Raw genomic sequence first — 14,975 nt, forward strand, 5'->3', positions numbered from 1 at the left:
GATAATGCAGGTGTCATCACACAGCCTAAGGAGAGGCGGCAGGTTGTTGGTTCACTTTTTTATGCACTTCCTGCCTAAAGCATGAAGCCCACAGCCACAGCTGGTCCCGAAGCCTTGGATCAGCCTAAGAGGAGAGAAGGATTTGACACCCTGATGTAGTTAAGCCATCAGTTTATAGACCTGGGCTTCTAATGGGGAGCAGTCCATGGATCAAGTGCAATCAGTTCTGGCTGATGCATGCTGTAAATGAGACAGATGGGAATCTTGCTGAGTTTAGCCATGATTCGGAAATGCCACGGGCACAGCTGGCAGTATCGGTGCCCACGCATCACTTCGCTTGTTGCAGGCCCTCCTGAGAAGACCGATATTACTCCCTCATGCCAATCACAGTGAAGTGTGTTGCGAAGTTGATGTGGTGTTGTATAAGAAAGTCTCCAGGCCCAACTACTGTACTGCTGTCATTTTACCAGGTGTATGACTCAGTCGAGACCAGTTGCCATGGCGACAGTGCGGCTCATACGTATAATTGTGATTTGACTGAGGCAGGCTTATTTGGTTTTGAGTTTTAGGAGGCCTAAACTATTGCTTATAAGCTTTCACTTCATTATAACTTCTGGGTCTTAAGAAGATCAAAGTCAAATACATGTTTGGTGGAATTTAGGAGGTGAATGTAAAAATGGATCATGCCTTTCATGCAATATGCACTGAAATATTGAGATATCTACTTGTTATTTACTACAGAGTCTGGTGTGTAGGGGAGGCCGGGTTTGGTTGACACACTTTTCATACTTTGTTGAATATCTCAAGTAAGTGCTGAAGCTTAAGTTCTTGAACAACAACAAAAACAAAACAAACTCAATGTCACCAGATATTTTTTGACTTTTGTTAATTAATGGTCAAATATATGTTTGTGCATAAGTGTATATTTGGGTTGGTTAGCATAGGTTGTGGGTTTGGTTGTCACTTTAAGAGAGAAGCAACACACAGAAAAACAAACAATAGATTTTTTAAGTAATGTGAGTAATAATTATGTAATTAATATGTTTTATTAATATGATTATGATTAATATATATATATATATATATATATATATATATATATATATATATATATATATATATATATATTTACAGTGAGGAGTTAATATGAACAATCTTATATAAACTTGTATAAATATATAAATCTTTACTTAAGCCTTTTTTATATAAATGTAAAATATTTTAAACTTAAATGAAATTCTTTGCAGAAGAATCTATCTATCTATCTATCTATCTATCTATCTATCTATCTATCTATCTATCTATCTATCTATCTATCTATCTATCTATCTATCTATCTATCTATCTATCTATCTATCTATCTATCTATCGTGACAGTCTGTCTAACTTTCTATCTTGCTAGCTATCTGGCTGTTGGTTTTACTGTAATCTCTGTAAAACCAACTTCAAGCTTTTAAAAATATTTTAAACTTTCACACAAGGCTTTGTCTCCCCTGTTGTATTTATTCCATTCACTAGTGTTTACCCCCTACCAGAAACCCTAGATAAACAGTCATTCCATTTCTTACAGTTCACACATTGACATTTCCACATTGCTTAATTAAAGCGCTAACCTAATGACAGGATCTATTAACTGATGCAAAACAGAACAAGCACTGTTTGCAAGAACGCTTGAACATGAACGCCCCTTGTGCATGCCGATGAGTTGTGTGTTTGGCTCCTGCGGGGCCACAAAAGTGCCCTGCTGTCTCTGACAATACACAGCTCTCAAATCGGGATCCATGCTAATTGAACAGGATCCCACGTTTGTCAGAACAGAGGGAGTGAGGGCAAAAGTGGTCCCCCATGCTGTGCCAACCATTGAAATCCCTGGGAGAAATCCAGTACCTTGCACCGGTGATATATGCAACCACGATCGTTAGGATCCAGAATTATGGAATTTCCCAGAGGCCCTGGTTCTCTTGCAGAGAAAGCTGCTTCAGAGTGTGAAGTCCTCTGTGTTATGACACAGGCTAGACTGTCTGGCTGCCAGCAACAGATAATGACATTAGATGTGTTTTTTTTACCAGATGTTCAAAGAGATTCAGAAGTCTTGTTAGTTGTTATCCGATTCGAGATACAGATCGTCCCATGTTGGATAATGACTGTTATGCTAAGAGCGTTCATGGAACACTTTTGGCTCTTGGCAATCCTCTACGAAGAAGCTGTTTGCAGAGTAATGAAGAAGTCTTGATAAGGAGACATCTGGAAGATTTGGTGTAAGGGGCCTCTTGAAGACATCTCATTTAAGATGAAAATAATTTCCTGGAATGTTTTTTTCTTCTTCTTGGAACCATGCTACAATGGCACAATAAGGGTAAGAATGAAATAGTTTTCATTCCACTGGTTATGACAGGACATGTCGAGACACAAATGCAGGGAGTGCAGTGTAGGGGCTTAACCCTTAAAGGGTCAAGTCAAATCAAGTCATTTTTATTTGTATAGCGCCTTTCACAACACACATCATTTCAAATCAGCTTTACAGAAAATTATGCATTAACAGAAAATGAAACTGCAATATCTAATGTCTTAGAGTGATCATTGTTTAGTTTGATAAAATACGATAAAAATAAGTAATATACATTTTTGCTGACAAAAAAGTAAAAAAAATTGAAAAGGCTTATGAAAAAAGCTTTTTTTAAAAGGACTTGAAAACAAGTATAGGCTAACTAAATATTCTCTATATTATGATAGATATCCCTATAAAAAAATTAAGCTTAGTGTCAAACTGAAGACAAACTGATAACCCATAGGTGCAATTAAACTTATTTTGACATTTTTGGTTATTGATTCATTGTCATTGTCTCATATCATTATTACTATTCATTATTGTTATAAAATATTCATTTTTGCATTATATGTAATACTAAAACGTAATATGTAATATTGTGTATCTTAATATTGTATAAATAATTAGTATATGTATTAATTCCTTCCTTGCCTTTTCATTTAGTTTTATATAATTTGTTGTTTTATTTTTCATATATCAAAGAGAAAATGCAACAAATCAGGACAAATCTAGAACAAGATTTTTACACTGAAATTTCATGAAACATAACTGGCTGTCAAAAAAATATTGAGGTACATAACACATTAGATTCACATAAGCTACACATGTGTATTTTCTCAGGCACTTATTGAGTCTAAATAGAGGCACAACTTACATATTTTCAGTACACCAAATGACAACAGTCATATAATACTGTTCATGTGTTGTAGTTTACTTCCATGTTGTTTCTTTACCAAATAGCAATGTCAAATGTAAATCAAGCCAATCGCTGAAACATCAGCGCCACCTTGAGTAAGAAATAACATGTATAATATGTATGTGTAAATGCATATGAAATACTGATAATTCACCATTGTTGATAAATCAATGTGATACAATATTTATATAAATGAATATAGTACTACTTTCTTTTGTAATAAACAAATAAATAGATTGCTTTCAGAAAAATATTGGGATTATTGGGATTAATAAGAATGTAGAAATATTTATATAATTTGGAGTAAACCCCAACCTACGGTTCAGCACTCTGATTCTTGCTTGAACCATCTGATCCTTCCGGAAGCAGTGACGGCATGGGAGAGGAGCTTACCTCTGCCCAGGATGGGACCTAAACTGGTGGTGATAGGGTGGAGGGGGGTGAAAATGATGGAAGTAAGCAACAATAAGAACCACCTGAGTTCACATTTCCTGTGATAGTAAATTTATATAGATTATATGAAATAATAATACAAATTATGAAGAAAAAAAAACACAGATTCCCTTACATACCTAGGGGATTTTTTTACACTATTTATATGAGAGAGATTGAGGAATAATAAAGAGGTGTGGGCTGCAAAAAATGGATGAGGTGCTGGGGTTGGAATGAGGTCATGGGTCTCTAAAACCCAAGGTATGCATTTAAAAAAGGGCTAAAATATGTTTTTGTAAATTCAATTGTAATATTATAATAATAATAATGTCTTTAATACAACTATTTTATTCTAAATTATAATAAATATTATTATGATACTTATAATAATAATGTTCCTAATAGGGAACATATAGCATAAATTATGTTTCTTGCTCTTTTACAAAGTTTTATCAACTAAAATCTATTTGGAATGGTCTAGACAACAGGTCTTTGCATCATACAAATAGTGTTGAGCATGGTAAACTCTTTTTTATTATTAAATTAAGCTATGTATTTTTATCACAAATTGTCAGTATTAAATTAAATAGAAGTATCCTTTTCTGTATAACGCAGCTCTGTTTTGTGGGCCGTTCCGCATAACACGGCAGCTCATTTTTGCTTATCGCAGCCCATTCAGCACGTTTCACGGACGCACCATCGGCCCTCTCGGTTCTACCGCTGGCCAGTCCGCCCATGATTGGCCCCAAAGTACGTCGACCCACCGGGATAATGCCCGGTATGCCAGATTGCCAGTCCAGCCCTGTTTACAGTATAATCACCATTTCACTCACTTGATTTTTTTCACTAAACTCATCTTGTCTGTGAACAATACATGTGGTACTGTTGTAGAGTTTTAGAAGGTGCCTTACCGTACCCTAGGAGTCCACCTACAGTACGATGCCTTAAAATGCTTTCTATATAGGCAGTTCACTAGATGTTGGAACAGAGCCTCAGATCTTTTTTTGCCACTACTCTAATAGTGCTTTTTGGGGGTCATGACAGGGATTAACCTTCTGCTGTCTAACAAAGAAAGGCTCACTATGTACAAATCCAGACAGGGCTTTCAAATCTTTGTGTATCAGCCTCAAAAATGTATCATGCAATGTCTGGCATTGTCAGCAAGTACAAACAAACAGGCACTCAATTAAAGCTGTCAGACACAAACTCGCAGGCATGGACACAAGAGGGCAGAGAGAGGCCAAGCATACTGATTACAGGAGAAGGGGTCGAAGAGGGGGAACTAGACGAGGGTGGGGAATGCAGGCTCAGCAGCAAAGCATTAGAGGAATTCAGTACATGCACACAATAGATGCAAAAAGAATCTGTGGAGCTTCAGTCAGTTGACAGCTGACAGAGCTTATTACAGTGACGAGATGCCAACAGCACTAAATATTAGTCTAGTTAGGGCTGTAATAGTGTATTATACTGAAAAAAATGTTTAATGAATATGATAGAAATGTATAAAAAAAAATTATGATCTGACACAAACTTTAACAATTTAATAGACCACCAGTGTTTCCTGCACCATAATTTAGTGTCGACACTGTGCTGCTTACCTTATCTACAGCACCATGGCTAAAGTAGCTGTATCTTACCTTAAGTTTGCAGTCTGGGTTGAATGTGATGAGATAATAAGACTGGGTACTTCAAAATAATACAAAGACAATAAACAAACTGAGACAGCATTCATTTGTCTTCTCTGGCTGCATGCAACAACAAACATACAGAGTGACAAGTATAGTCCAAATCATTAACGAACGACTCTTGTGGGGCAGTTATTTTAATGCATCGGTCAAAAAGACTCACAAGTTATTGATTTGGGTCTCTAACATATTACTCACTGAATCTATTGGTTTCTGAATTAAATAAAAAATATCTCATCATTTACACACCCTCATGACATCCTAGATGTGAATGATTTTCTTTCTTCTGCTGAACACTGAAAAATGTTTTAGAAGAATATTTCAGCTCTGTAGGTCCAAACAATGCAAGTGAATGGGTACCAAAATTTTGAAGCTCCAAAATTCACATTAAGGCAGCATAAAAGTAATCAATAAGACTCCAGTGGTTAAATATAAATCTTCAGAAGCTATATAATAGATGTGGGTGAGAAAAAAATACATATTTAAATCCTTTTTAATGTAAATTCTCCTCCTTGCCCAGTAGGTGGGGCAAGGAATCGCCAAAAATAAAAGAAGAACGTGAAAGTGGAGATTTATCCCACCTGTCATATCGCTTCACTGGATATGTACATAGCAACATGTAGTTAAAAATACACGTTCACTAGGTTTTTGTTGTTACGAATGTTATTTTATTTACAAAAGCAGAAAACAGCTGCAAAAACACAGTTCTGTAAGAGACACTGGTTCAAACATACACCGATCAGCCACAACATAAAAACCACCTGCCTAATATTGTGTAGGTACCCCTCGTGCCACCAAAATCAACCATTTGACCATCAAGTTTGAACCATTCTGACATTCTCTGTTGATCTCTCTCATCAACAAGGCTTTTCTGTCCACAGAAATGTAAGTGCAGCGTAGTTCTAGCAGGAAGACTAGCAGCTGTACATCATCTCACCATTAGCTGGGTAATTCCCAGCCAATCACATGTAAGCCGTTGCTTTATAAGCCTGCTCACAATCTATCACATTGCTGTTTAGTGTGCTAACATGGCAACCTCCACCACCCAAACACCACCAGTTGAGTCCCGTCCTACTCAGGGGTAGGCTCCTCACCCCTGCCTCCTATCTCTGGCAGGATATGACGGTTCTGAGCACAACTTCTTTGGACCGCCAGATGGGGCCTATGCCAAAGAGAGACATTACTTTCCTTTTTATATTCATTCCTCTTAAATCTCACTCAAGTATGCAAGTCTTCCTGATAGAAACTGGATGTTTTTTTATTTTGGCACCATTCTGGGTAAATTCTAGAGACTGTTGTGTGTGATAATCCCAGGAGATCAGCAGTTACAGCAATACTCTAACCAGCCTATCTGGCACCAGCAATGTGTGCTTTTGATGTCTTACAACTGACTTATGGAGCACAATGTAATGTTACAATTTGTGTAAAAGCAATGTTCATTTCAGCCATTTTGCTGGGCTTCAAAAGCATGGAGACTGACACATACATACCTGTTTGTTTGTTTGTTTGCATACTGTATGTTATGTACTGTACATTGATTTTGAGTGTGAAGGTTTGTGTCTTGTACATGCTGGTTGACCAAGGATTTCTTGCTGGTTTACCTAGTTAAGATGCCTGCTTTGAATGCAAGCACACTAGAATGCCATGCTGGGGTTTAGCAGCGATCTACCCCTTCTTTATGCCTTTGTTGTTCCTGTTAGCCCCCTAATCGTTAGTTGTGCAACAACAAGCATTAAGTGGTCTGTTAAGGTCAATCAGCAGTTCATTTAATTCATGCATTAGGCCTTGATTCAGATCCCAAACACTGTGATTATCCCACACCCTAATTGCGACTAAAACGCTCTGAGTAATGTGTTTCCTGTGTGCTATTTCCTAATCTGATTTCTTAATATTTTGTTTTTCAAATGTCTCTCTGAGATAGGCTTTGGTCTCTAAAGAATAATGCAAGTCCTTTAAATCTCTGTACAATGTCTCAAAACCACAAGCTCAGCTCTCCTCCTATGAACAGTATCCCCCCCCCCCCCCTTCCATGCCAGCCAACAGTTTCCATGGTAACAGCGGCTTTGAGGGGAGTATCACATCAGTGTAGCTTCTTCATCCCAGCACGCCATGAGCAGATGTGTGTGCCTTGCCAATCGCACAGCTATGCACAGCTCAACCAAACGCGACGGATGAGAGGAGAGCAAAAGATAGAGCGAACAAAAAAACAGAGCATTAATTTCAAATGCAGCTGCTCCAGTTGTGTAGCCGCAAGTTATTGATTAATCTGTGAGCAGAATACTGATCTCTGGTCTGGCTTTCTATCCAGGGTTTCTTGAGCCGCAGATTGAAGGGTTCCATCAAACGCACCAAAAGCCAGCCGAAGCTCGACCGTCACAGCAGCTTCAGGAACATCTTGCCGGGCATCAAAAGCACGGAGAATGACAGGTAAGGCAAAGACGCTTACATACCTGTTCATGTGTTCGCATACTGTATATTCTGTACATTGATTTTGATTGTGTGGGTTTGCCTCTTGCTGGATGCAAATTGAGATCATTGTATTGTCAAGATCCTATTGAGCATCACCTAGTGTACAGATGTTCATGGGGTTTTTGCTTTGTTTTCTTGTGGCATACTTTAATCCAATGGCCTTGTTTCAGGGCTGTCAATATGCCCTTGCGGTTTTGGCATTTCTAATTGATGTTGTTTTTAATCATGATGTGATCATTTGCAAGAATGTTTTCAGTAGAATTATGTTTTTGTGCTTTGCACGACATTACGGCTAATCAAGTTGGTTAACAGATCTCATCTTGCCTGATTTATGCAGTGCAACATCTTGATTTGCAAGTCAAATTTTAAGTTTAAAAAAATCTTTGATCGATACAATTTTTTTTTATTTCTCCAACATCTTGGACCCATCATATCATATCCATCATATTATATTGACAGCTATCTTTATGTCTTTGAGATGGAGCTTTGTATAAATAATGTTGTTTTCTATCACATAGTTTATGTTGTTTTCAAACATGCGTAAACTGTGGAGAGTTTACACGAAAATTTCGATTTCGTGCAGTGCAGCCATGACCACTACAAGTTGATCAACAGATCTCCTCTTGTCGTTTTACAAAGTGTAAAATCATTGAGTTGCACATTAGATTTTTTAATTGCTGCTTTCAATGTAACAATTTTTAAAAGCTCTTTGATCGATCAAATGAATTTTTGGGTTCAATACAAGTTAAGCTCAATCGACAGCATTTGTGGCAAAAAATTTTATTTTGTTTCGTCCCTTTTTTCTTAAAAACAAAATCAATAATATGGGTTACGTTGAGGCACTTACAACAGAAGTGAATGGGACTAATTTGTAAAAATGTAAATACTCACTGTTTCAAACGTATAGCCACAAGACTTAAACAATGTGAGTCTTAACATGATTTTTGTGTAATAAAACCAATTACTTAACATTTCTGTGTAAATTCATAGCAAATGTTACAACTTTGTTGCCATGACGATGTAATGTTGAAAACTCTACAGCCTTAAACGATCATAAAAGCGCTGAATTAAACAACTTTACAGCTTGAGTTATCCACAAGTTTTAACAGAATAATTAATTTAAGTGCTTTTATGAAATTCTAAGCCAAAAATTGGCCCCTTCAATTCCATTGTAAATGCCTCACTGTAACCTACATTTATGCTTTTTTAAAGAAAAGGATGGATGTGTCGAAATTACATTTTGCGGTAATCAACATTGTGCCACAAATACTGTTGATTGATGTTAACTTTGTCCTGGAATGTTACTTTAATATTTTAAATAACAATGAATATTAATAATAAAAATTGTTTTGTTTATCAAACACCTTAAATTCATCATATCTGTCATCATCATTGACAGCTGTCAATACAGTCTTGCCAGAGTGGCATTTATAATTGATTTTCATCATCAGTTGCAATAAAGTTTATGTTAAAATTGTAATTTATTTTTTTGTGCTTTTGTATGCCATCACGGCTTATCAAGTTGATTAACAGATCTCCTCTTGTCGTATTTACACTGTGCAACATCTTGATTTGCATCTTGCATTTGTCCTCTGTGTATCTTCTATAACATTTATCACATTATCTACTGAACATTTAGCTTCTCTATTCATCTCTATTAAGATTGTTTATAGTCACTTATTGCAGTGCTAAAATGTTTGAGTCATCTTTCTCCTCAATGAATTGGGATCACGGAGTGAAGAGTGAATTAGATTACTCGCAGGATAAATGGTCTTGCTGCAGTCTAATTTGCGAGAGATAGCTTGTGAAATATTCGGCTCCCTGCTTAGGACCTACTTGAGTTGTTTAGGTTGTCATGAAAAGAATTATCAGGCTCCAGGCTGCTGGTGCCATATGTTTTTTTTTGATGTGGCAGAACAAGTCAGCAGCAAGCTGACTCCAATACATTGACCTAACAAACCAGCTTGTTTCACAGCCTCAAGTCAGAGTATGCGGCTTTTCTACAAGCTTGTAGCATTGCACACAGATCAACTTAGTTCACGACGGATGGTAGAGTTGAAGAGTTCGGATGATGTCACAATTGAATTTGAGTGTTTCTGTCATTTAAAAGGAAGAGTTGACAACTAACTTTGCCACTGTGTAAATCTAATTGGTATACTGTATCTCAGCATTTGATGTTGTTGCTGAGTAGAAACAATCTGAGAAGCAGGAAATTCCATTTGCTCTTCATTTGATATTTTGATTACTGTCTAGAAGAAACAATTGAGACATTAAGGGATCTCATTTGTGATTTTTCTTTCCTATGGGAAATTATTCTCATTTCCCTGTGGTAGAATCTGGAGAGCACTTTCTCTTAAATGGGATTTGTTGAGTCACTCTAAAGGCCTACAGATAACAGCAACAACACCAAAGATTTCTCCCCAGCTCACTGCCAACCTTAGTGTAGTGTTAGCAGACAAAAATGGCCTTAGTTGTCCAGAGATTTTATGCTTCATTGCACCAGCATATTATCTGGGGATGGAGACAGTCAGCTTCATGGCATCAAGTTGTGTGAACTAGATAAGACCCACACTGCTTTTAGAATGCTGTGGCAGCATCTGTACCAGTAGGAATCTTCCAGTCAGAGTAAATTAAGGGTCATTTCCCCAGATGTGTCTGTCCAGACTGCCTGGACCTGAAAGTTGGTATGGCACAGATCAGATAAGGTCACCTCTCCTCTCCAATATGTTCTCAGTATCTCACTGGCTAATATTTTGTTTAAGTTAGCATCAGATTAAAATGTACTCGATTTAGTTATTAATATACAACCCTTGTTTTATTGTGCACAATTCATCAGTGCATGTTATTCTATGGAAACTATTGTATATATAGTCTTTAATCAAAATTAAATCATACAATGAAATTCCAATCACCATGTTTCATTCTGGTATGTAACGCTCACTTGTCAATCAATGAACTTTGAACCTTTTGAAACGTTGTATTGTCGTTATGACAAATCGCTTTTTCTTAATTCCTCATTTCTCTGCTTAATGAATAAATATAAATGTAAATAAAGTCCAACTCACAATTTATAGATCATTGATATCATGCTAGTTTTTTTTCATTGGATACCATTTCACTAAAACATATGGCACATTACTGAAGAAAAATGGGTTACGAATCCTATTTCTTTTTTTTTCTTCTTTTTTTTTTTATTATTTTGCGTGGGTTGCGTCAAAATGCTTTAAATAACAAAATTATTTATTTATTTGAAAATATGTATTTTTTATTAAAATAATTTCTCCTACTCCAGTTTGATGAGCAGAGACAACAATAAGACATTCACAGGATAAATGTGCAAACTTTCAAAATATTGCTGTTTGTTCTAGCTCAACTAATGGCGGAATGTTAGGGCAGAACTAACTTTATGCCTGACCAATAGAAAATGGGGATTGGGTCCAAAGGAGATCCAAAGGGGCATCATTATTAAAAACATTTGCAATTATTTATTATTTTTTTGTCCTGCAAGAGGTGCAGAACTTTACTTTTAAGTTCCTATTTAATGATCTACCTTAACAGAATTTGTTTTTCAACAACAGATTTACAAAAATGGAAGACATGGGATTCAATGGATTGAAAATATTGCTTTGAATTTTTAGTATCATCTGCTTGTGTCCTGATCAGTTTTGTTGACTGATGTCCAGCTTTGGAAAATAATCTGTGGCTTTATCCATTATGGACTCCATTTCTGAGCAAGTTTTAGTAATTTTTTTTAAAGCGATAACTGTATAAAAGCTTCCATTAAGATATCAGATGCCCTTTGGGTGAGGAATAAGCTCTTAAGCTTCTAAATGGCTATTCCATAGGGTTTACAGATAAACAGAAAGTGGTAAGAAGAGATTTTGACTTGTTTTATAGGGGAAGAATGAAAGAATATTCACCAAAATGACCCATTGGCTCCCTTATTTTGTTTAGTTAAAATCTGGAGGAGCACTTTTTAATAACTTTCATTAATAAGTCATTAGCAAACATTATATCTTAACAGATCAGCTGCTGATGTACATTCAAATATGAAAATATAGCATGTTTAATGACATTTTCAAATATTCAAATGTGCATTAAGCAGTGTATAAATATCTACAAACTAGAGCACCCAGCAAAAGAAATGAATGATTCATTTGCAAAACAAGAATCACAAGTTATCAGTTTGAATCAGTCTAATGAATCTTTCACTAACTTTAACTCACTGAATCCATCAGGGTGGTTACTAAATTAACATCCGACTCACTTATTGATACTTTCAGTTATGTTTCACCTGAAATTGAGCTCAAACTGTGTTGTGTACTCATGTATTTGTGAGCCTTAAATCAGTGTCCTCACTGTCTTTTTTTTTACAACTTAAACATAATTACATTTTACTTTCAGTATTTTAATCATTAAAACATGTTACCAAAATAGTATTTTTTTTTTAACCAGTTGAGTATTTTGGATGGGGGCTCCTCCGCTGCTTAAACAGAATAATGTCATAAAACTCAATATTTGTTCATTTTATTCATAAAATGTGTCAGAAAGTTTTGCCAAATATATTGATTGTAAGCCCAAATGGAGAGATCAGTCTATAAGACTTAAACATGATATTCAGCCTTAGGAGATCTCTTTACATTGTGCCTTTTTAAAAGGACATTGAGCTATTGATTTTACTTCTTTTTCCCAACAAACATTCTGTGAACAATAACAGCTGTGTGATCTCTTCATCCTCACAAAGCAAGATTTCCAGGTCAGTCTCCCCTCTTGTTGATGGCTGTTTTGCCATGTCCCACTTAATTACAGGCCTGGGAGCTGTGTAATAGAGAGAATGCATGGCATTACTGCGCTCCGCTAATACCAAGAGACATGTTCGCTAAGGGCTTGCCAGTGTTGATGTGTTCCACACATTACTGTCTCCATTTCTCTCTGTGTTTGTTTGTTTGTGTGTGTGTATGTTTCCGATAAAGAGCTTAATCAGAATTTGTTATGTTATTTTATTTATTTAGTGACCTGTTAATTTATGTGTGAAATCTAGGATATCCCACTAAGCACACATCAGTTCAGAAGATATCAAAATATAATCTGTAAACCGTTGTGTTCTATTTTAAGTATTTTGAGTACTAACATCTGATAAACTTAAAAAGCATTCGCATACATGAATCATAATTGGCATCCATCTATCTATCTATCTATCTATCTATCTATCTATCTATCTATCTATCTATCTATCTATCTATCTATCTATCTATCTGTCTGTCTGTCTGTCTGTCTGTCTGTCTGTCTGTCTGTCTGTCTGTCTGTCAATCAATCTACTGCTAGGAGTGGTGGTGGTGTAGTGGGCTGAAGCACATGATTGTTAATCAGAAGGTCACTTGTTCGATCCCCACAGCCAGCACCATGGTGTCCTTGAGCGAGCAAGGCACTTAACTCCAGGTTGCCCTGGGGGAATTGTCCCTGTAATAAGTGCACTGTAAGTCGCTTTGGATAAAAGCATCTGCCAAATGCATAAATGTAAATGTACTGTATATACACCGATCAGCCACAACATTAAAACCGCCTGCCTAATATTGTGTAGGTCCTTCTCGTGCCGCCAAAACAGTTCCAACATGCATCTCAGAAGAGCATTCTGAGATGATATTCTTCTCACCACAATTGTACAGAGTGGTTATCTGAGTTACCATAGATTTTGTCAGTTTGAACCAGTCTGGCCATTCTCTGTTGACCTCTCTCATCAACAAGGTATTTCTGTCCACAGAACTGCACCTCACTGGATGATTTTTGTTTTTTTGCATCATTCTGAGTAAATTCTAGAGACTGTTGTGCATGAAAATCCCAGGAGATCAGCAGTTACAGAAATACTCAAACCAGCCCATCTGGCACCATAAATCATAAATCATAAGTGTCACAAAACATCTGCTGTTGTTCTGAAATATTTTTCTAACATCCATCAAAGAGTATTTTAGACAGATTGCAGATACAAACAGTCTAAAAATATAGTATATATATTACAGGTGAAAATGCACACTTTAAATAGACACAGTATACTGTATATAAATACATAGTAAAAAATGACTGGATGGATTGCTTCTCAAATCACTGTATAATGAGAACTTGTTTAACATGTTTAAATAAATTTATACATATAATTTGTATAATGTTATTCATACATTGTTTTCTATTTCAATTGTTCTATTTCAGTTTTAATAGAAATGAGCACATACTCTACTATAGGCCTAATCCCTATATCAACGCATCACATAGACTATTTATTTATCAAAACAATAAAATAACATACACACACTTCAAAACTTGCACAGCTGTCCCCCACCACTTTTTAAGACCAATTGCCGTGTTTGCTGAATTTGCAGAAAACCTAGCTAGCAGTCCAATGTGTCTCTCTAGTGGCACATCTGTGGATCTCTTTTTACAAAAAGTCTTATTAAGCCAAGCTCTTTAATTATACATGACCAAGTTGTCACTATTGATTAAAGGCACACTGCAAGCCACTGTCCCTCAGCATGCCGTGTCCCAGGAGGGAGGGGGGGCTGTGAACGAGTGTGGGCTGGTGGTATTTTTTCGATTTTGAGACGTGTTATGTGAGGTATATGGCAGTCTGCCCGTAATGGATTAGCCTCGTTAAATTCAAACCTGCATTCTGCACAAAGAAACACCCACAGAAGCGTCACTTGTCTTCATTTCAGCCCGTCTGTCTATTCTGTCTTCATCTTATCCTGTCTTCCTTTTCTCTCTTATTCTAGTGTTAATCTCATGAAATCTGTCAAATATGTCAATACAACAGTTTCTATATTATCTCAAATATCTGTGGGAAACACCCTTGCACTCCCCCTCCCCCTCTCTTAAGCTCTCAAACACGTGGACACACATACATCATACACATTACACACACACTTATTCGTGTGCGAAAAACAGATCTGTCATGTCAGCGCACACCTGCATCTCAGTGGGGCTGAAAATAGTTGTTAAGGTTTACATCGAAGAAGCTATATACAAAAATGGCGACACTCGCTGCATAAATTTACATTTATGCAATTTTTAAGCGATGTTACTTCTGACGAGGTGCAACAAAAAAGGTCATTCCAGAAGCGATTTCTCTCAGTTACTTATAATCACAAAAAAA

The 14,975-nt window shown here is 36.5% G+C and overlaps 1 protein-coding gene across 3 annotated transcripts in view; it reads left to right on the top strand.

Annotated features, from left to right (window-relative positions):
* dab2ipa (DAB2 interacting protein a) overlaps positions 1 to 14,975 on the top strand; it is a 130,850-nt gene that overhangs the window by 46,984 nt on the left and 68,891 nt on the right. For all 3 annotated transcript variants that reach the window (XM_052094601.1, XM_052094599.1, XM_052094600.1), the window contains exon 3: positions 7,671 to 7,789. In XM_052094601.1, coding sequence (XP_051950561.1) covers positions 7,671 to 7,789 — 119 coding nt within the window. The remainder of the gene's footprint in view (positions 1 to 7,670; positions 7,790 to 14,975) is intronic.

This window comes from Xyrauchen texanus, chromosome 27 (genome assembly GCF_025860055.1).
Source record: "Xyrauchen texanus isolate HMW12.3.18 chromosome 27, RBS_HiC_50CHRs, whole genome shotgun sequence".
Taxonomy (NCBI): Eukaryota; Metazoa; Chordata; class Actinopteri; order Cypriniformes; family Catostomidae; genus Xyrauchen; species Xyrauchen texanus.